The 22,829-nt window shown below is 47.3% G+C and overlaps 2 protein-coding genes across 7 annotated transcripts; one reads left to right on the forward strand and one right to left on the reverse strand.

Moving 5' to 3' along the window:
• Positions 1-3,653: 3,653 nt before the first annotated feature.
• Positions 3,654-7,769, forward strand: endog (endonuclease G). The gene is made up of 6 exons (XM_085180766.1): positions 3,654-3,866; positions 6,338-6,531; positions 6,811-6,952; positions 7,028-7,137; positions 7,213-7,294; positions 7,374-7,769. Exons 1-6 carry the CDS (start codon positions 3,699-3,701, stop codon positions 7,572-7,574), a joined length of 897 nt encoding a protein of 298 aa, XP_085036892.1. The 5' UTR covers positions 3,654-3,698; the 3' UTR covers positions 7,575-7,769.
• Positions 6,782-17,834, reverse strand: LOC146505996 (uncharacterized). Of its 6 annotated transcripts, none has more exons than XM_085180765.1 (12): positions 17,574-17,829; positions 15,649-15,983; positions 14,867-15,534; positions 14,529-14,653; positions 14,265-14,450; positions 9,745-9,823; positions 9,533-9,657; positions 9,045-9,234; positions 8,860-8,952; positions 8,703-8,768; positions 8,535-8,620; positions 6,782-8,004 (listed from the first exon to the last, which is right to left on the reverse strand). In XM_085180765.1, exons 2-12 carry the CDS (start codon positions 15,934-15,936, stop codon positions 7,841-7,843), a joined length of 2,070 nt encoding a protein of 689 aa, XP_085036891.1. In that variant the 5' UTR covers positions 15,937-15,983; positions 17,574-17,829; the 3' UTR covers positions 6,782-7,840. The 6 variants fall into 6 exon arrangements, with proteins under 6 accessions (XP_085036891.1, XP_085036890.1, XP_085036885.1 ...); XM_085180764.1 differs by having other exon boundaries at positions 14,867-15,175; positions 15,224-15,983; XM_085180759.1 differs by having other exon boundaries at positions 14,867-15,983; positions 17,574-17,834.
• Positions 17,835-22,829: the final 4,995 nt, after the last annotated feature.

Genomic DNA, 22,829 nt, shown 5'->3' on the forward strand with positions numbered 1-22,829 from the left:
ACTATAACAGGATGGAACAGACTATAACAGGATGGAACAGACTATAAGAATAATAAAGAAAACACATTAGTTCTTATGGAGTCTTTTATTAGGTTTATTTTGACGATTAAATTTACAGCTTGTGAAGGTGGAGAGACGGGGGGGCTGGCCATCCTACCGGTGTCGGAGAAGAGCCAAAGTTAGAGCTGTTTACAGTTAATCATTTGTCAATAACCTAAATATGTGTGAAATGAGAACATAAAGGTACTCACCTTTCCTGGTTGCTTCTTGCAGGATGAGGAGCAAAAGCGTGAAAGCGGCTCAATCACCTGTTTAAGAGCTCCTGGAGCAGGCCAGTGTGCCAGGTTAGGGAGTGTGGATAAAGAGGTTTTAATTTAGATAGTGATGGGTGAAGCTTATGTTATTGGTTTGTTTATAGTACGTGTTGGAAATATGTATATGTTTGTTGTGTGCTTTAATGTTATTGTATGTTTATTTGTGTGGAGGGTTATGTTTTCATGTTAATTAGTTAAGCCCCACACTTGGGCTCACCTGAAAAGGTAGAGTATAAAAGGAAGCCATTTTGTTTAGTTGTAGTTAGTGTTTGTGCTGTTGTCATACTCCTTCATTAATAAAGTGCCAATCCATGGATGTCTTTTACTCCAGTCTCGCGTCATATTATTGGACAGAACCTCAGTAAACATCTACGGTTCATCTTTGCTTCTTATATATTTGTTCATTAAAAAGTACGTCAGAAACAAGAAACAAAATCATTAACAAAAAAAATAAAACATGCAAGCAGCTGTAAAATACCAGAATGGAACACACAACATCAAACATGAACAAGGACCAGTAACATAATTCAATACGCCACCTTTTTATGAAAGCACAGGTTGAAAAGTGGAACAAACCATTTAGGAATAGGTCCATACCATTAGCTTAGCACAGTTAGCAAGTTGTTTGCAAAAGTGAACCAAAAATATCCTGAAAAAAAAAGTAAAGTGAGAGTGACAGTTGAATCTTACCTCATTTTCCACAGTTGAATTCCCTCCAAAAACAAATGATGTCACTTCCTGTGTTCTCCCACAGGGGCTGTAGTTTCTTTAAGGCAATAAAGCACATGCTAACAGGGTGTAAAATTACTACTGGGACAAGTACTGTATGAAGAAAGAAGTAAATAAATTTTACCAGATTCAATTGCATAATAAAATAAAGTTTAGTATAGTCATCAAATGTGTGTGTGTATATAATAGAGAGAGAGAATAAATTATCCTCTCACCCCTGTGGGTGGTCAGCTTGAGGGTCCTGCAGTATCTTAGCTGTTCCCAGGACTGTGCTCTTCTGGACAGAGATCTCCGATGTTGTTCCCGGGATCTGCTGGAGCCACTCGCCTAGTTTGGGAGTCACCGCACCGAGTGCTCCGATTACCACGGGGACCACCGTTACCTTCACCCTCCACATCTTCTCCAGCTTCTCGTGTTCCTTCTTCCTGATGTTGCTGTCATTGGGAACCGCTACATCGATCACTACGGCCGTCTTCTCTGTTTGTCTACTACCACTATGTCCGGTTGGTTAGCCACCACCATTTTGTCCGTCTGTATCTGGAAGTCCCACAGGATCTTAGCTCGGTCATTCTCCACCACCCCTGGGGGCGTCTCCCATTTTGACCTCGGCACTTCCAGGTTATACTCGGCACAGATGTTCCTGTACACTATGCCGGCCACTTGGTTATGGCGTTCCATGTATGCCTTGCCTGCTAGCATCTTGCACCCTGCTGTTATGTGCTGGATTGTCTCTGGGGCATCTTTACACAGCCTGCACCTGGGGTCTTGCTTGGTGTGATAGACCCCAGCCTCTATGGATCTTGTACTCAGAGCTTGTTCTTGTGCTGCCATGATTAGCGCCTCTGTGCTATCTTTCAGTCCAGCTTTGTCCAGCCACTGGTAGGATTCTGGATATCAGCCACCTCCTCTATCTGCCGGTGGTACATACCGTGCAGCGGCCTGTCCTTCCATGATGCACTCAGAGCTTTGGGGGTGCTGAGCACCCAGACAGCTGCCCAGCCAGTCAAGATAAACTTCTTCCCTCTGTCAGTCCCTGCATCCTTAAATGTCTCCAGTTGTCCCAAGTTCTCTCTGACTGTCTCCTTGGTGCATTTAAAGCCCTGTTCCTCCCTGTTCCTCCCTGTCCTCGTCGCCTGTTGTCTTTGTCTCCGTTATCAGTCATCATAATTTTACCATCTCTGTACAAGTCCTCAAACGTCTTTATTAAATCATAAGATTCTTAAATTCATCAAGTCTCTCTGTGCCTGGGTCCTCGTCACAAAACATGACGTCACTGTTTTGTACATTTTAACACAATTTAATCCCACATTTGTGAAAGAAAAGCAAAACACTTTTTGAAAAGTTTGTAACAAAACCATCAAATCTGATAAAGGTTATTTAAATGCTGCAAAAGAAGAACGGATTGGGATAAAAAAAATACACATCCTAACCTTAATTAGTGGGGAAGAATAATGAATGATGCTCACAGTGAGTAAAAAAGCAAACTGAGTGCATGTTTGGACAGGGATTCACTTTTAATGTGTGTGTTTAATATAATACAGACACATAAAAATACACTCCAAAAATAGAGGAGTCCTTATGATATACAAATGTACAAAATATTAATATTAATATAAATTATAGAGAGAGACAACAGGAGTTATAAGGCTAATTAGCATCCAGTCAGTTAGCTAGTTAGTACCTTGGGCTTAATATCAGCACATGCAAATAAGCAGCTTCTCTCCGCTCTTACTACGCTCCGAACCGTAGTAAGGGGACCTCTGGCTAATATGGTGGGTTCGTGTCGGGCTCGTAGCTGAAAACTAGCTTTACTTTGTTGTCTGGGTCAACTTTGCTAGCAGAGACAGAGAGGGGCGTTGAAAGGCTGCTCCAACAGAACTTATTGTTTCAGAGGAAAACACGAACACGGTGTACAGTCGAGTCTTAACAGCTTACTTACAGCTGGACTACACTACCCACGAGGCTTCAGGGCGATGCCTGTGACACTTTGCCTGTTGCCTTCTTATTAAGTCATTTTTTGAACAATAATTTTTAAAAATATTTCTTCATGTCAGTATGCGGGCTGCAGATAGAGGTGACGTGGGCCGTTAGACTGAGACACAGACATCAGAGCCTCTTAATGCGTGTTTTGTTTGGTTTCCACCGGCGTGGAAAGCAAAAACAGAGAGGGCATAGCCAAACATATGAAACAGGAAAAGACCGCCGTGTAATCCCTTTATTTCAGCAAAGTAACTGTATTCTGAATACCACCTTTTTAAAAGGTAACAGAATACAGTTACTCATATTTTGTATTTTAAATAGGTAACGGCGGTTCGTGTACTCTGTTACTTTCCAACACTGACTGTGGGACGCAATGAAATTGAAATTGAGGGTGTGTCAACAAAAAGGTGTGTAATAAATAATATTTGAAATGCATTTGATTTATGTTTAAAGAATGGCAAACAATCACATAATTTATGACTTTGTTGTACATATTTGGCACGTTTTAGAAAAAAATCCCTGTGAGTGAAATATGTGGACACGAAACGTTGCTGCACACATACAGACAGGTAGACGCGCATGCGCCGTGTTACGCCGCACAGGCCACAGTTATTGCTTATTAAATACATTCCTGTGACGTCATCACAGCGCGTCACCAGCAGCTGACCCGGCAGCATGTGGCGGACCGGGGCGACCTTGGTGTTCGGAGCGGGACTCGGAGCGGCGGCGAGCCGTCTGTTGAGCGCCGGAGGCTGGCGTGAGGAGGGGGGAGCCGGCCTGATGAGCCGGGTCCCGGTCATCCCGGTACCGGGAGTCCCGACGGTGCAGGCATCAGAGCTGCAGGTGAGTGTGCGTGAGGTCATAGACTTCCGGCCATTTGCTTGTGTGTGTGTGCTCCAAAAGTGTCTTCTATCTAGTTTTCCTAACGTCGTCTCCTTGACCCGATGAGGAAGTTAGGAGACGCTTAAAGTCTCTGCTTAACGACGTGACGCCGGATCTCCGAAGTGTTAAAAACTACAACTTGCAGGAGACGGACTACAAAGCGCGCATCTCACTGTAGCTGTTTGTGAGACCCACAGCAGCCCGGTTCTCCAGCAGCCTCCTCTCATTGATCTGAGCTGCTGTTTTCACAGGGAACCTGCGCTCCCGCTGGAGCCGCTGCTGCTCACTGAACAGACCCTGCTGCTGTATGTAACAGCCAGTGGCGGTTCTACCTGTATTGCGCCCCGGGCGAACACTCCCTCTGGTATCTGCTTTGGACAGTGCTATCCTCTATGCTGCTGTATGCAGAGGCAGCAGGTTGAGTTAACCACTGAACCACAAGGCCAGTAATGTTGTGAGGAGGATGGAGCTGGACTCCGTTAGGGTGGTGTCAGATGTTGTCCAAGATAAGGACAATCATAGATAACACCTCCCACCCACTCCATGACATGCTGGCTAGTGACAGGAGCACGCTCAGCGAGAGACTGAGATTACCCACAATGCACCACTGACCGACTCAGGAATCATTCCTGCCTGTGGCTCCCTGCACAACTCCTGCACCTAACAGCCTGTGAACACTGCAATACTTACAGCCTTTTTACACTCTTTTCTACTCTGGAATATTCTTGTCAATTTTCTTGATATTTATTTATCATCACCTCTGTTGATCCTTGATATTTATAACTGAGTGATCTGTGTATATTAGTGCTGTTTCTTAAACGTGTAAAATCTGTAACATAATTTATTGTTTGGAGTTTAGTTTGTTACTGTTACTATATTTAAAATTACTTCTTGGAGCAACTGTAACACACATAATTTCCTTAGGCATTAATAAAGTATTCTGATTGGTTCAGGATGACCTGCCATTATCCAATCACACATCTGCTTACCTGCATCTGTTGCTCGTTTCTCTTCTTTTCTCTATTTTCTAAACTGAGCTCCTGATGGCTTTGAACGTTTCTTGTCCATCTTGGTTTTAATGTTGCACTCCAGTATGAACACAAATCCCCCAACCCGAGGATCACCACAACATAACCAAACACACCTACACCTTAGTTCACAGATTCACTTTGTCTAAGGTTTATTTCTGGGATTTCACACAACCCAGGATTCAAATCATGAATCCATGATGGGCTTGGATTTACAACATTATAAATGAAATGCGCTCTATTTGGAAGCCCCTCCCCTTTCGACGGCTTGTGTGAGAGACTTTAAATCATCAAACTGTAAATTATAAATGTTAAATTGTTATTGATCCTTTACCCCGAGTCCTAAAGTGTGTATTTATTTTCTTACTCTTCTTATATTTATTGTTTGTTTACTTGCACTGCTGTAACTGGAGCCTCGTCGTCTCGTCTCTCTATACTGGACTGTATGTAGCGGAGATGACAATAAAGTTTACTTTGACTTCAGCAGCGAGCAGGCGCACCGAGGGCTCGCGCTCACTTTTCATGTACAGAATTTCAAAAAAACATCGGTGCAGATTATAAGTCTGTATCATGATGTCTGGTGTTTCCGTGTTTGTTGCTTTGTTTTTATTTAATTTTATTTTGGTTGGTTATTAGACGCTGCTCCAGCCCCCGCCGCCCCGCCCTCTCCTCCCTGTGCCGCAAGCAGCAGGCGCACCTCGCAAACGGAGGCGCCCTTACTCCCAGCAAATGGGCGATAGAAAGCCGATCGGTGCCTCTGACATTCCCAGTATGTGCGGGCTGATGTCGGGGCAGCATCAGTACGAGCAACTTTATTTTTTCTTTTTTGCCGATGCCCGTGATGCCGCCGCGGGCTACTGCTGACAGCACATCCTCCTGTGACTGTGATGAAATGTGTTTGACGAGCAGCAGTCACTCAGCAGCATGATACAGTACAGAAAATATAGTAAAATATAATAAAATAAAATATAAAAATAGTAAGGAGCTAAATATTAGAGAGACATGGTAAAAGAGAAAAGATGACTAAATATATATGTATCTATAAATATAAATATATGTACACTAGTGATTAAATAAGAAAATCTTGAAAAGAAATATGACGGGAGGGCAGATGGGATATTGCACAGGAATGAGCAGCAGAAAATTACAGTATTGCACTTTAAATATAAATATCAATGACAATAAAGTGAAATGACCAGTGCAGATTAAACAGAGTACTTGTGAAGCTGCAGGGTAGCTTCTGAGTGCTGTGTTGTGTGTGTTTAAGTGTTGTGGTTGAGGTGTCGTACGGCTTGGTGGTAAAAACTGAGGAAGAAGATGTTCATATACTCTGGATTATTGGTCAATTAGTGGGAGGAGTCTCTGTGTTCCCGATGGGCTGATTGAGTGTGTCTCTGTGTCTAGGTGAGTCCAGGTAGCTCAGGAGCTGTGATGAAGTATGGCTTCCCCTCACTGGGCAACATCAAGACCAGAGAATCCTACGTCACCTCCTACGACCCCCGCACGCGCACTGCATCCTGGGTAATAGAGCGGCTAAACCCAGCCTCCCTGAGCGGACTGTCAGACAGGAAGTACTGCGAGTTCAAAGAGGATGACAGGTGCGACAGGAACAGGGCAGGTAAAGTTCATGTTCACATCAGAGTTCTCCCACCGGGCTGTGAAACACGGGGCACGTGGGCCAGAGCCGGCCCTCATGAGGTGCGAACTGGACTCTTTCTGCAGCTCCTGCTGAGATGCTGTAACAATCCAGCTGTGCGAGCAGAGCTGCAGATAAACACCGTGACCTCAACTGTGGTCCGTGCAGGTTAACGACAGGTTCTTCTCTACCTGTGAAGTTTGAATCCTAACGTGTAACATCTGTTTTCATTCATTGGCAGCGTTCACGCTTTCCACCGAGCGACCAACGACGACTACAAGGGGAGCGGGTTCGACAGGGGCCACCTGGCCGCAGCAGCCAACCACAAGTGGAGCCAGAAAGCCATGGACGACACGTTCTACCTGAGCAACGTGGCTCCACAGGTGAGACTTTTTACCTGCTCATCCAGAGTATTGATTACCTGATTGGTTCTATGGATCTCTGGTGTTTGTGAGCAGAACCCTCACCTGAACCAGAACACCTGGAACAACCTGGAGAAACTCTGCCGCTCCCTCACCAAACGCTACCTCAACGTCTATGTCTGCACTGGCCCGCTCTACCTGCCCAGGTAACCTGCTGCCCATCCTTCTGTGATGACTGAGGGGAGGGGCTTGGGAATGACATTGTCAGGTGCGTGTTTCAGGCAAGAGGCTGACGGGAAACTCTACGTTCGATATCAAGTGATAGGACGAAACCACGTCGCCGTGCCGACACACTTCTTTAAGGTGAGGCTCACCCGCCGGATGATGTCAGCACTCTTGCCCGTCAGCTGGCGATAAGCTCACCTGTCCCATGTGCCCTCAGGTGCTGATCCTGGAGCAAGCAGACGGCAAGGGGGTGGAGCTCCGTTCGTACGTGTTACCAAACGAACCTATCAGCGAGCAGGTTCCTCTGGAGCGTTTCCTGGTTCCCATAGAAACCATCGAGCGCACGTCAGGACTCCTGTTTGTGCCAAACATCATGAAGAGGACCAGCGGCGGCGTACGGGCCATCGCTGACAGATGAGCTGCGTTACCCACAATCCTCTGCTTCAGACTTCCTGTGATCACAGATCAATAACGTTCGAACGTGTTTATGGACTTAATTATGTGAACGATCGGTGTGAGCATTGCTTCTGATCGAACAAACACACAACATACCAAAACAATTTTATTTCATGTTACAAAGCACCTTCAAAATAAAAGTCTTTTTTTAACCCACTCCCCGTCCCAATTTCAAAGTGTGTCTATAAAGTCTGTCCACGGGGACGCCGCATGTTGATTGGCTGCAGGTCAGCTGTTGTCCAGCTCCACGTCGTCACTGAGCTCTGAGAAGATGTCGGAGAGCTGATAAAGCCTCTCCTTCTCCTCCTCTTCCTGCGCCTCCTTGGGCTCGCACTTCTTCAGTCTCTCCTCCAGGACAGGGACGGCTCTGCTCTGCAGGAAGTCGATGATCTCTGAGACAGACGATTACAGATTACTGCAGGCTCACCTGAACACGACACTGAAACCTGAATTACCCTGAACAACTGAACCTGAGAGCTTGCATGCTGCATTCAGGTGCTCAATGAAAACTGGGAAATCTGAGGGGTGTACTAATGCAAGGACCACACATCCAGGCTTTGTTTGAGCCCCAGTCTGAGTAACGCCTGGGATGCTCACCGCCTGTCTGTCCGCTCAGTTTGAGCTGCTCTACAGCTCAGCTGCTCCTGACCAGGTGAGCAGTTTAGTTACCAGTGAGATCGAACAGGTAAGAAGACTTCAGAGGGGTCGGGCTGTCTCAGGTGCGCTCCGGTTCGATGCTCGACATGACTCGTTTGTGTGGTTTGGTTTTGGAGAACAGATTCGGCGTGCCCTCGTGTTTGTGTGGACGGAAACAGGTGAGGTCACGTGACCCGACACTCGGGTCACATGATCGAAACTACACTCGGGTTTAATCTGACAGCGCGACACAAACAGGAAGTGGAACCAAGCTCGAGCTGCTCACCTGCGTACGACAAACTCGTCCAGTTTGGAACTCTGGAAACCTTCAACCTGTAAAACATCTTCTGAACACACATCGGCGTCACAGTCCTGAAACACACACACACACACAGGTGTGACAACACCGCCTGGACTACAGTCTATTGTGTACTTAATGCTAGTTTGACCTCACCCGATGATTCCAGCCACCTCGTCCCAGTCGATGTCCGCCGCGTCGTCCACATGCATGTTATAGAGCCTGAACACACACACACACACACAGTGACATCATGACCGGAGGTTTGTCCTGCATTCTCATTGGCTGCTCAGCGAATGATGGGTTCACTCACGTGTTGATGAGCTGGATTTTTGCGGCGTACCCCTCGGCACCGCGGTTGAACACTCTTCCCTTTGAGGACAGCTTAAACTTCAGCAGGGAGAACCTGGAAAACACCAACACCTGAGTTACACCTGAGGATCCGCTGCTGGCGTGGAACGTACCGGGTCTGGTTCACGTGAGCAGCGGAGCACCGACCACTTGAGACGGCACTGGATCCAGGACCGGGTCTCCACCTGCTCGCTGATCCTCTTCCAGGGCAGGTTGTTGCACAGCTGGTGTCTGCTCAGACCTGCAGGGCTCTGCTGGAACAGCATCTCCAGGTGAGCCCTGACAGCCTGCCAAAGGCGGAGCTTTTCCTCTGCAGTCCAGGTACCGCGACCCTGAGCTGGGTGTGAGCGCACAGACAGGTGAGTGTTTTCATGGCTGAGCAGAGGAATCTGTTCTACAGATCAATAACCTGCTCTGTCTCAGGTCACAATGAGCAGCTGGAACAAACCTGCAGGATTCTGGCTCGGCGCCACGACAGCAACCAGATCAGCCCAACAAATGGACTTTCAGAATAAGCATGGGGGTCGTTTGTCCCCTTGCTTTAAGTCACTAAAGATATCTGACCAAGTCGTCTAAGTACAGTCTGTGACTGACCACAGTGGAGTTCAGAGGTTAGGGGTCACAGGGAAGCTCACCGATGGTGTTAAAGCGTTTCTCCAGCGAGTAGATGCTACGGTCCATCTTCTCTGAGATCCTCTTCCAGTCGTTGCCGTGGAGCTTCTGCAACTTTGTGAGAGAGCATAGCTCATCCTCAGAAAACCTGAATGAACACGCCCACATTGTGTCAGGTGACCGTCAGGTTAACGAGTCAAACATAAACCCATGAACATGCAAAGTGACCTCTGACCTTCCCATGTTATTCCTTTCATCAAAAATCTTCTTGGCTCTGACGTAAACCTGATCACATGTCCGAGGAATCCCCTCAGCTGCAGACAGACAAGAAGATCAAAGGTCACACTGGGGTCACTGATTTTAAATCACAGCAAGACTTAATTATGGAGTTCCACAGGGTTCAGTGCTAGGACCAATTCTGTTTACATTATACATGCTTCCCTTAGGCAGCATCATTAGAAGACATAGCATACATTTACACTGCTATGCAGATGACACCCAGCTCTATCTGTCCATGAAGCCAGATAACACACACCAATTAGTTAAACTGCAGGAATGTCTTAAAGACATAAAGACCTGGATGGCCGCTAACTTTCTGCTTCTTAATTCAGATCAAACTGAGGTCATTGTACTCGGCCCTGAAAAGCTTAGAAATATGGTATCTAACCAGATTCTTACTCTGGATGGCATTACCTTGGCCTCCAGTAACACTGTGAGGAACCTTGGAGTCATTTTTGACCAGGACATGTCCTTCAACGCACATATTAAACAAATATGTAAGACTGCTTTCTTCCATTTGTGCAACATCTCTAAAATTAGAAATATCCTGTCTCAGAGTGACGCTGAAAAACTAGTTCATGCATTTATTACTTCCAGGCTGGACGACTGTAATTCATTATTATCAGGAAGTCCAAAAAACTCCCTGAAAAGCCTTCAGCTAATCCAAAATGCTGCAGCAAGAGTCCTGACAGGGACTAGAAAGGGAGAGCAGATTTCTCCTGTTTTGGCTTCCTGTTAAATCCAGAATTCAAAATCCTGCTCCTCACATACAAGGTCTTAAATAATCAGGCCCCATCTTATCTTAATGACCTTGTAGTACCATATCACCCTATTAGAGCACTTCGCTCCCGCTCTGCAGGCCTACTTGTTGTTCCTAGAGTATTTAAAAGTAGAATGGGAGGCAGAGCCTTCAGTTTTCAGGCCCCTCTTCTGTGGAACCAGCTTCCAGTTTGGATTCAGGAGACAGACACTATCTCTACTTTCAAGATTAGGCTTCAAACTTTCCTTTTTGCTAAAGCATATAGTTAGGGCTGGACCAGGTGACCCTGAATCCTCCCTTAGTTATGCTGCAATAGACGTAGGCTGCCGGGGATTCCCATGATGCACTGAGTGTTTCTTCTTCACTCACTATGTGTTAACAGACCTCTCTGCTGAATCATACTTGTTATTTTATTTTATTGCTTACTCTATTTAATTTGTAAAATATGTACACACACACACGTAGAAAAACATATTTAGTATACACATCCAGTGATGCATATACTATTATATATTGTACGTATGTTTATTAGTCTCAGATTTAGCCATTCTTATATTTTGCTTGTTTTATGTTATTGTATTTTTGCACAACCCTGCTGCTTGTGAAGCTCGCACACAAGAATTTCACTCGCATGTACTGTACCAGTGTACCTGCACATGTGATGTGACAATAAAAGTGATTTGATTTGATTTATTAATCTGTAGCTGTGTCCAAATTCATGGGCTGCATCCTCCTGAGGACCCGGCCTTCGCCGTCTACATGGGCCGGGTCCTCAGAAGGTCGGGTAGGCCGGAAGTAAACGGCTGTGAAATGTGACGGTCGAGCCTTCTGATTAGCGTCACCGCTGTCTCGGTGGAGTTTAATAAACTCGTCCGTCTGCTCCTTGCTATCTAAAATATAACAGGACACTGGAGGAAACTCTCGACCGTCTCACACTTCTGTTTAATCAGTTTTCTGTTTGACGTTTAGTCAGCTGTGTGAAAACCAAGGAGGAACCCACCCGATTAATAAAGTTTTATCTAATCTAATAACTTTGATCTCAGCCAAACCGATTTACTCACGAACAAACAAAACACTGAAAAAAGCCCAACAATAACATTTTTAGGTTGTCTAAGTGACTTATATATCACGTTTAACCAGAGTAGCGAAACTCCGCGGTGATCTGAAAATGATGTGTCGGGAGTTGTGCCGTTCTCGGCGGCTTCAGTGACCCTCGAGCTCCCGGCGAGCTATCGAGCTGGTGGGTAACAGACGTCTCCGAAAACGTCGCAGCACTTTTGCAAATATGCGATATCTCGATAAACCGAGCAGATATTTGATGTTTACACAGCTACTTTCTCGCCTGAAAATATGTTAAAAGTTTATTTTGTGACCCAGAAAGATTAGTAAGAGTAATTTTAAAACTTAGTAGCGGCCGCCATTGTTGGAAACTGGAGTTTGGCTGGGCCGCGCTATGAATTCTGGGATATGGTGGGCCACGAAGGACACACCCGACCCATCCTTCAAATTCAGGGAAAAGGAGGACGCATTTGTCGGCTGCATTCGGAGGAGTCGACGAATTTGGACAGCCTTCGGCACGTCGCTGTGACGTAATCGGTCTACAAATGCGACCTCAGGAGGAAGCAGCCCATGAATTTGGACACAGCTTTTGTCTCTCTTCCACAGCATGTCTTTATCCTGTCTCCCTTCTCTCACCCCAACCAATCACACAAAATTCACGGTTCGGTTCGGTACTTTGGTGTCACGGTTCGATATTTTTTCAATATAAAAAAAAATGTTCATGCCTTTTTATTAATTTGTCATTTATTAAATTTTCACAGCACATTCTGCACCACATCTCTGTGCGTTCATCATTTGTTTGAAGCCAGCTCGCCTCCTGCAACCACTTTTCCGAGAATATGCGCTTCTTTTGTGGTTCGGACTCCTGACGTTTCTTTGGAGGTGGAGGAACACCAAAGTAATTGCTTTGGTGTTCCTCCACCTCCAAACACCAAAGGAGCTTCTTCGACATCTTTAAGAGTTCTAAACAAATGTCTGTCCTCCTCCAGAAAATCTTATGGACGCAAACACGCGTTGCAACTTCTTATCTTGTGCGCGTTTTTTATTTTGACAGCGAATGCGCACCTGCGGACCACTTATGTGCAGCCCTGGTTATTTAGCTCGTCATATTGCAGCCACAGAAATTCTTTTGTCCATGAAACCATAAAGCTGCACTTTCTTTTTGCCTTATAGTCTGATTTGTCATAACTTTTCCATTTTGTGGTAAGCTTTGCTTTGGCTGTCACTTCTTCACGCTGACCTGTCTTATTTGGCTCAGCAGAACTAAAATATATATCCTGCTGCTTTTACACACGCACTAACATAACGCTCAGCGAGTCTCTGCGCGATCAACCTCTCACATGTTTAAGCTGCGGGAGATTTCACTTGTCATGTTTGCATAGTAAGCTAACGACTGATAAGATGACGTCAGAGGAATTGGTGCAAATTATCATCACTCACCAATCAGTGCTGTCGCTCTCTATACACAGTTCACGCGATTGCAAAGTGAAAGCAAAAAACAAGCGCAAATTCAAACGTGATTTCAATATGTCACATATTGACAGTGGCTCACCGATGCCAATGACATAATTACCCAGCTACATTTCCGAAAGAATGCAAAAGCATTGACATAGATTTTTCCTTCCTACGATAGCCTGATGGGCAGGGCAGAGATAGATTTTGGTAGCCCGACTGGAAAAATCGCTAGCCCCGGGACGTCGGGCTAGTGATTTTGCGAGCCCTGTATCTGATTGAGGAATCACTCATCTTTGGAAAAGAGAGTTTATTACAGAGAAATGTCTCTTTCCAAAATAAAAGCTCTACTATACGCTTCTTCTGGGCTATATTCTCAGCAGCATATTAAACATATCAGGTCCCCATAAGGAGAATCATGTGCTAACGGCTGTCTAAATGACTCGGCTAAAGTTTGTAGCATGCGTGCTTGTTGTTTTTGTCTGCTTCCACTTGTCTTTGCACTAGGATGATGTCAGAGTAAATGTGCAGTCATATTCGTTGTGTTCCCACTAGTGCTGTCAGCGTTAATCTGAAATGACGTTAACGCCACAACACGGCAAATCTCCGTTAATGAGCTACCGCGGATCGCCCCGTGCGTGGGGCTGGACGGCCAACACGTTAACGAGCTAACTGCGCTAACACACTAGTTCCCACCAATGTAATTGAGCATTGCTGGCACATCCAACATACTGTTTTACTTTAGTCCATGACGCGCTTACCTTCAGGGTCATACGTCACATGAAGACCAAAATAGTTCCAAACGCCAGATCTGAATGAGGGTGGGGGAGGTTCAATTTGACATGTTGCAACGAGCTTAGCTTCTGTCTGCTAGCTTGCCCTGCGCTCAGTGGATCTGCGCTCGACTACTCCGCCTAGGCTGCACTGTCGAGCGCAGATCCACTGAGCGCTCAACACAGACAGCATCGTCAGAAGGAAAGTTGATCAAATAAATTAAAAATGTTGTATTGTTCATACATATGCGTACCGAACCGAAAGCACTGTATCGAACAGTTCAATATCGATACGAGTATCGTTGCACCCCTAATATATATATATATATATGTACACACACATATATGAAACGCGCCCTGAGGTGACTGTTGTTGAATTAGGCACTGTATAAATAAAAGTGAACCCGACGTCGTTGTGCATTGGTTACGTACCGATGTTCTCCAGGAAGTGATGCTGTGCTTTCAGCCTCCTGACCTCCAGCTCCTGCTCTTTGAACCTGTGAGGAAACAGAAGCTGCTCCGCTGAGCTGATTCCCGTCAGAGCCAAGAAGTCGGCCACGTTCTGTTCGATTTGCTGGTTCTCAAGCTGAGAGTACCGCCCCCAGCGCAGAGACACACCTGGAGGAAGACAGGCGTTCACAGGGTTAGTGCGCAGTGCTCGTACCTTCCTGCTGGTGGCGTCTGCAGCGGCGTTACCTTTCTTTTTGAAGGCCTTGAAGCGTGCCAAGTCGTACCGCAGCAGCTTGTTGATCTGATCGGCAGATTTCTTCTTCACATGAGGAACAAATTCCTGAAGTTCCTCCAACAACTTATGGTCAAACCTGAAGCACATGACATTATCAGCTGACATCATCATTTCATCATAAAAGCAGAGACAACAAAGATGGACGCCGCATGAGGAGTCCACGCTGCTTCCTGTCTGAGCGTGCGGAGCCGCAGGTGTTAAGGTGCGCGTCACCCCAGCTTTGTTCAGTCTCTGATGTTTCTGTGTTGTGTTCACTGACATCTCGTTAACATGAACTTTATGAACTCACTCTTCAGGATCAGCTGCCGCCTCCGTTCTCCTCTTCTTCTCCTCCTCCTCCCCGTGACCCCCCGCTGCACCTCTCTGCCTCTTTGCAGGATTTACATTCTTCGTTGCCTTCTCTCCATTGCATGATGTCACTTCCTGCACACTTTCACTTTTCCTCTCCTCCTTCAACCTGTTCTTGACGGTTTGAACCGACACTGTTGCTGTGGCTACGCTCGCCATGCGCGCCGCCTTCTTCTTTTGTTTAGTCTCGCTGTAAGGCTCCCTTTCCTGTGATGTCACTTCCTCTTTCTTTTTCTTCTTTCCTCCCTCACTGCTCTTCTCCTCTTTTCTGCTCACCTGTCCATGAGGAGAACAGAACACCTCCTTCTCCTCCTTTCTCTTCTCTGGCTCTTTGTCCTCCTGTCTTTTCTTCCTTTTCTTCTCCCTGCTCACCTTTTCATCCCCAGTAGGAGGTGAGGGAGGAGCCAACAGTTCTTCCTCTTCTCTCCTCTTTTTTCTCTTTTTCTTCTTCTCCTTCCTGCTCAGCTGTTCACCCAGACCAGGAGAAGAGGGACCCAGTCCCTCCTCTGCCTCGCTGGTTTCCTCCTGTTTGTCCCCCCTCTGCTCTTTCTCCTCCTTCTCCCCGTTCACATGTGCATCTTCAGCAGAAGAAAAAGCAGAACTGAACACCTCCTCTTCCTCCGCTCTTCTCTTATTTTTCTTCTTCTTCTTCTTCTTCCTCCCCTCGCTGGTTTCCTCCTCCTCCCCGTTCACCTGTCCATCTTCAGCAGGTGAGCTGAACACCTCCTCCTCCTCCGCTCTTCTCTTCTTCTTCTTCTTCTTCCCCTCGCTGGTTTCCTCCTCCTCCCTGTTCACCTGTCCATCTTCAGCAGGCGAGCTGAACACCTCCTCCTCCTCTCGTCTCTTCTTTTTCTTCTCCTTCCTGCTCACCCGTTCCTCTTCAGCGGGAGGACTGAACAGTTCCTGCTCCTCCTCCTCTCCTCTCTCAGGAGTGTCGATGTCGATGGGAGCAGGAGACTCCTCGCCCTCTGCGCGCCTCCTCTTCTTCTCATGTGATGATGGAGGTGTCATGATGGGAGGAGCAACAGGAGGAGGCGATGGTCAGTTTGTGACAGAAGCTGCAGAAGAAGAAGAGGAAGGTCAGGTGTGCCAATCAGGACAAATAAACAGGACACGGGTGTGAGCTGACCGCCTGGCACAGGCGAGGCTTCGGTGTACCCGGCCACTTCACTTAACGCCCGCTGCCAGGGCGCAGGAAGCCGCTGCAGGATTCTCCTGCCGCTCAGACAACACATTTTGAAACGGCTCCAACATCACCTGTGCGTCTCGGCCCAGCCATCATTCATTATCAAAGTGTCCAAGCTCACGTGTGACAGCGATCAGGTGTGCTTCACCTGTGATATGATCTCCTCACCCCAGGAAGAGAAGCTCGTCTGTCTGACTTCAGATCACATGACTTCATTAGAGAGGGTGTGTGCACGTCGTCAGGCCGTGACAGCGATCAGAAACATTCTCGATCAGCAGAAAACCCGATAACGAGTCAGAGCTTCACGTATCACCACCCCCAGGACGGCCCCCACCTGTGGCTTCCCCCCAGAAAGACTCAATCAGCTCCAACCGACGGTCGGGACACATCTAGACCCCCTTCAGCTGGTTTAAGGTGGCGTCAGACAGGCGGATGTTGTCCGAGCTGGCCAGTCAGAGGAGCGTGCTCAGTGAGAGACGAGATTGCCCATAATGCACCACAGAACGACAGCGTGCACACTGCAGCAGTTACAGCCTTTGGCACGTCGTCCACACCAAAGTGCAGCTCAGTGTGAGCGGTTCAATCTGTGACGTGTGTCGTCGATTCACAACCACCAGGATTCAGGGTGCTTTTATTCAGCTGTGACATCACGTCCTCTGAGATTAACCACACAGCTCTCTGTACTCCTCACTGTGCTCCTTCACCTCTGCAACTCCCTCTATTCTTCCTCTCAATGCTTTCCTATTCTTCCTCATTTCTCCATCAAGCCTCCTTCTCCTGTGCAGAGGAAACAACTTCTCAGCTGGTTCCCTCAGCACCCAACCTGTAGGTAACTCCTCCCACAACCAGGAGCCCTTCAGCCTTCCTCCTCTTCCTCCTCTCCCCTAACCCCTTTTCCTCAAGCCCAGTGAGAAAAAGAGAAAAGTGGCCTTCAGTTCAAAGGAGAAGCAGGTAGGGTCAGATGACGTCACAGAGCACAAACACGTGATCTGTCACTGCAGACGCTCATAGTGGGCCCGTGCTCACAGCTGTGACACGCGTGTACATGTTTACAACAGTCACACAAACTGCTGCGCTGTGGCTGCGTGTAATCGGCTCACGGGTCAAACTCAGCCGTGGTATCGGCCGGTAGCTAGCGTTCTTCCTAAACTCACTCAGGTGTGACCAAAGGATCGATCGGGAGTAACGATCCCAGCAGCGCGTGGAACACGACCAGCTGACCAGCTGCCGTCTACCTGAGAGGAGACTACAGCGGGGTCAGGGGTCAACCCGCCTCAGACAAAGACGAGCTCGCGCTCCATCGCGAAGTCGCCGCTGAAACCAACCTGGCGCTCATATGTGACGTCACTAAAGAGCTCTTACCCAACGGCTTCTGTAAAAACCGAACCGGTCACACTGAGGGTCAGGGGTCAGGGCGAGTTCAGTTTAACGCTAACCTTAAAGAAAACGGAAGTGCTCCTACCTGATCAGGTGTGATCGATCTTTCTCGCGCTCTTACAGCCGTTAAACTTTGATTCTCGCCGACTCGCGCTCTTTGGCGGATGCACGCGGACGGCGGAACTCCCGCTACTTGTTTACGTCCTGTGTTGCAGCCGCGCATGCGCAGTGATGGACATGCTCAGTGGAGGAAGTGAAGCGGTCCCTCTGACCGAGTTTCCGGATTCGTTTGAGGGTTTATTTTTTCTATTGGTGCACGAAGAAGAGCTGATGGGAGCAGGCGCTCCATACAATACATGTGCGCTTCCATAAAAATAAAAATAAATAAAAACTACAATCAAACAAAAGCAAAGGGCACATTAGAGTTTACTAACAAACCAGTGGTTTAGCAGTGTGGGTGTGATCAAGTTCCTTTGAATACATGTGAAACAGAGCTGGAGACTGATTTAGTCAAAGATTAAAAGTGTCAAAAGCGCCAAATGTGAATTTTTCATCTGATGAAATACAGCCATTAATATCTCCTAGGAGTAACACTGACCTCTGTCCATCCGCTCCTTGTTATACTGTGATACAGTGAGTAAACTTATGATTACACAGCAGTTTCCAATGTATGAGGACCTGCCGAAGAAAAAGTGGATAGCTTAATTGGGATGTTTGTAAAACTAGAATCGCATCTAAGAAAAAAAAAACACTACACGCCTAACTTCTCAAACAGTACTCGAGGAACATGATTCCCAAACGTCTTTAGTAGAATTACCTCTAACCCGTCTCACTGTCACTTTCCGAAAACTTAGACCAAACAGTATGTTTGGTCTCTCCAATGAGGTCGTGCCCAGACCTCTACATTGGAGAGACCAAACATACTGTTTGTTATAATAATAATAATAATAATAATTATTATTATTATTATTATTATTATTATTATAATAATAATACCCACTTCATAAACTCATGGCACAACATAGAAGAGCTCTACATCTAAAGGTCAAAGGTCACTCTTTCGAGGATGCCAATGTTCACATTTTGGACAGAGAGGACAGATGGTTTGAAAGAGGAGTGAAAGAAGCATCTATGTCCACTGTGAGTGACCATCTTTGAACAGAGGGCGGGGCTTACGACACCAACTGTCTGCCATCTATAATCCAGTGTTGAGTTCCCTCCCAGACGCCTTAACGCCCACTCACATCCTGGGCCATCTGACCTCAGGACATCACATGATCGGGCGGGGCCAGGTTTCACAATGAGCTCACCTGAAACCCTGGCTGATTGTGACCTACACCCGTTTTCACACCTTGGCTCAGGTGATTAGTTAGAGGATCAAGAGGGGGTCCATTATGCCTCTCGGGTGGGACATTTCCACAGGGCTTAAATCTGGGACTCTCCACCATTTGACCTTAGAACTGAAGAAGCTTCTCGGATGAAGGTGAAACATCTTCAAGCAACTTAAAGAAGTCCAGACGCTTTTCTTTCCACGCTCCTTAGACTACGATGACCTGGATGACGGAGAACCTTCACAGACATATTTCAACAGGAAGTAGTTTTTACTCGCTCAGTGTCCTGTTGTGGCTTTAGCAGCTGCTCATAAAACAGCAGGTTAGGATGAAATGGAAATGGGAACATTTACACGATCTGCTCCACTTTGTTCACTATGTCGCTGGTCGGTTGTTATGAATTATGGGGCAGTGTTTTCGGCTCCCCCTTTCATGAAGGACGCTCCAGTTTGACCTTTGCTAAGGGAAGGGAGCAATAAAACAAGTATTGAAGCTCCTTTTCTTAGCTTCCTTCTGTTCTTCCAGCTCACGTCTCTCAGCGAGGAACCTTCCTGAGCAGAAAGGACTTTTGGCACACAGCTCTTTTTACCTGCACACACCTGTTCACCTGTCAGTTGTTTAACACCTGCTGCTGGTTCAGAAAAAGGACTCAGTATAACTAAACACCGTCATCTTTGGTCAGCTCGGCTGAGATGCTGATGAGTTTAGGTCAAAGTGACTTTATGATTAAAAATGAATAGACAGGATTTTAGAGGCGGCACAAACTGGAATAATGAGTTTGCAGCAGGCTGTGAGAAAGTTTATTTCAGCATGAAACACATTTGTTGTTTCAACACTTGGAGCTGATCAAAGTCTTAAAATAAGCTGCAGAGGAAAAAAAATAACCAATGCATTTATGTTGTGTTGAAGCTGGAACAACCAGTTTATTTCAGAGTTACTGAAACAACACATTTATCAAAACGTCCTTTAAAAAGCTCAAATGACACAACAGTGTGTTTGTTTTATTATTATTATTTTTATACTTAGTCTTTAGATTAGTCTTTAGCGTCGGCTGTCTCAGCCGGTCAGCAGCTGCGTGTTTCATGATCACAGTGTCCAGATCTACATCTTGTTAATAATTTTACCTCCTCACTACGTACGACTCTGGATACTGTAGCTCCGGTGAAAACTAAGGGCTAAATAATACTAAATAATCAGGCCCCATCTTATCTTAATGACCTTGTAGTACCATATCACCCTATTAGAGCACTTCGCTCTCGCTCTGCAGGCCTACTTGTTGTTCCTAGAGTATTTAAAAGTAGAATGGGAGGCAGAGCCTTCAGTTTTCAGGCCCCTCTTCTGTGGAACCAGCTTCCAGTTTGGATTCAGGAGACAGACACTATCTCTACTTTTAAGATTAGACTTCAAACTTTCCTTTTTGCTAAAGCATATAGTTAGGGCTGGACCAGGTGACCCTGAATCCTCCCTTAGTTATGCTGCAATAGATGTAGGCTGCTGGGGATTCCCATGATGCACTGGGTGTTTCTTCTTCACTCACTATGTGTTAACAGACCTCTCTGCACTGAATATCTGTTATTAATCTCTGTCTCTCTTCCACAGCATGTCTTTATCCTGTCTTCCTTCTCTCACCCCAACCAATCACAGCAGATGGCCCCGCCCCTCCCTGAGCCTGGTTCTGCTGGAGGTTTCTTCCTGTTAAAAGGGAGTTTTTCCTTCCCACTGTCGCCAAAGTGCTTGTTCATAGGGGGTCATATGATTGCTGGGTTTTTCTCTGTGTGTATTATTGTACGATCTACTGTACAATATAAAGCACCTTAAGGAGATTTGATGCTGTGTAAATAAAATTGAATTGAAATCTACGTCGCTGTCGCACCACTCCGAACAAATCCAGGTATTCTGGATCGATGTGTGGTCCTGATCAAAGGTCGCCTGCAGACAGCAACAGGAGGCGGCTTCGTTTGTCTGCAGTCAGCTGAATCTCTGGTCAGATTTGAACCATCGTCGCTTTTATGAGTGGGAGGGTGAGAAAGGTGTTACCAGGCAACAAGGAGGACAAACAGGATCAAGCCTGATGAAACTTTATTCAAGCCTCCAACACAGGAAGTGACACTTCTCTTTGCGATCAGACTTTTCCAGCTTACAGAGGTCAGAGGTCACAGAGAGGCTTCAGCTCCAGACGGACACCTGTGATTGGTGAACATGTCAGGTGTTTACAGGTGGAAGAGCCTGACATCACGTCTGTGAGCTGCATGTTTGAATAAAGTTTGACAGTGAAAAACAAGCTGAGATGTTTGTTAGAGAGATTATTTAAATCAGCACCACGAGGTTAAAGGTCACATTTCTGCAGTTACTACAGACTCAGGTGAGTACAGGTGAACACAGATCAGGTCACAGGTTCACAGGTCCAGGGTGACGTTCACAGTGTTTATCATGCGGTCAGTGAGTGCATCGTCAGCGTGTCTGCATTAGTTAGTTTGGGTTAGGGACCACAGAACAGACAGGAAGTAAACAGCTGCTTCCTGTACGGCATTGTGGTGGGAGGAGCAACAGCTGATGGATATGATGACCTCATTAAGGCTGTGTCCTTTTAAAGCTGAAAGTATGGGTTACTAAACTTCACTACATCTACCAGAATGCTTTGCATCCCCCCCCCCAGTCATGTGACTTAATGAGTCGTGTCCTGCGCCCCCAAGGGTCTCACAGTCTCTTAACCTCGACCACCTCTCGTTAACTTGTTAACCATCACTACACCCCTCACACTGACACGCGAGCTTCACGCCTCAGACCCACCCCTCACACCAAGGACCGTACACCCACACCTACGCCTCAGACCCACACCCACCCCTACGCCTCAGACCCACACCCACCCCTACGCCTCAGACCCACACCCACCCCTCACACTGACACGCGAGCTTCACACCTCAGACCCACACCCACCCCTCACACCATGGACCCACACCCACCCCTCACACCTCAGACCCACACCCACCCCTACGCCTCAGACCCACACCCACCCCTCACACTGACACGCGAGCTTCACGCCTCAGACCCACCCCTCACACCAAGGACCGTACACCCACCCCTACGCCTCAGACCCACACCCACACCTCACACTGACACGCGAGCTTCACACCTCAGACCCACACCCACCCCTCACACCATGGACCCACACCCACCCCTCACACCTCAGACCCACACCCACACCAAGGACCGTACACCCACACCTACGCCTCAGACCCACACCCACCCCTCACACCAAGGACCCACACCCACACCTCACACTGACACGCGAGCTTCACACCTCAGACCCACACCCACCCCTCACACCATGGACCCACACCCACCCCTCACACCTCAGACCCACACCCACACCAAGGACCGTACACCCACACCTACGCCTCAGACCCACACCCACCCCTCACACCAAGGACCCACACCCACCCCTCACACCTCAGACCCACACCAAGGACCGTACACCCACACCTACGCCTCAGACCCACACCCACCCCTCACACCAAGGACCTTACACCCACACCCACGCCTACGCCTCAGACCCACACCCACACCCACCCCTCACACCAAGGACCTTACACCCACACCCACGCCTACGCCTCAGACCCACACCCACCCCTCACACCAAGGACCTTACACCCACACCCACGCCTACGCCTCAGACCTCACACCCACCCCTCACACCAAGGACCGTACACCCACACCTCACGCCCTACTACACCTTCCCTACTCCAGCATCACAGGGATGCCCATGTTCACCTTCTAATGCAGTCAAACCTCAGCTTGCCCCACCAAACATGCCTCTCTTGGCCACTAACGTGGGTTTCCTGTGGGAAAGCCCACACCGGCATCCCCACTAGCCTTGAAGGGCAAATATGCTGCGGGCGCTGTGTGAGATAAATACCCACCCACACAGCCCCACTTACCCATCCACACAGAAGTTTGATTAAAACAAACTTCCAAACATCACATCAAACCTCAGAGTCCATCCAAGCATT

This window comes from Neolamprologus multifasciatus, chromosome 12, assembly GCF_963576455.1.
Source record: "Neolamprologus multifasciatus chromosome 12, fNeoMul1.2, whole genome shotgun sequence".
Lineage (NCBI taxonomy): Eukaryota > Metazoa > Chordata > Actinopteri > Cichliformes > Cichlidae > Neolamprologus > Neolamprologus multifasciatus.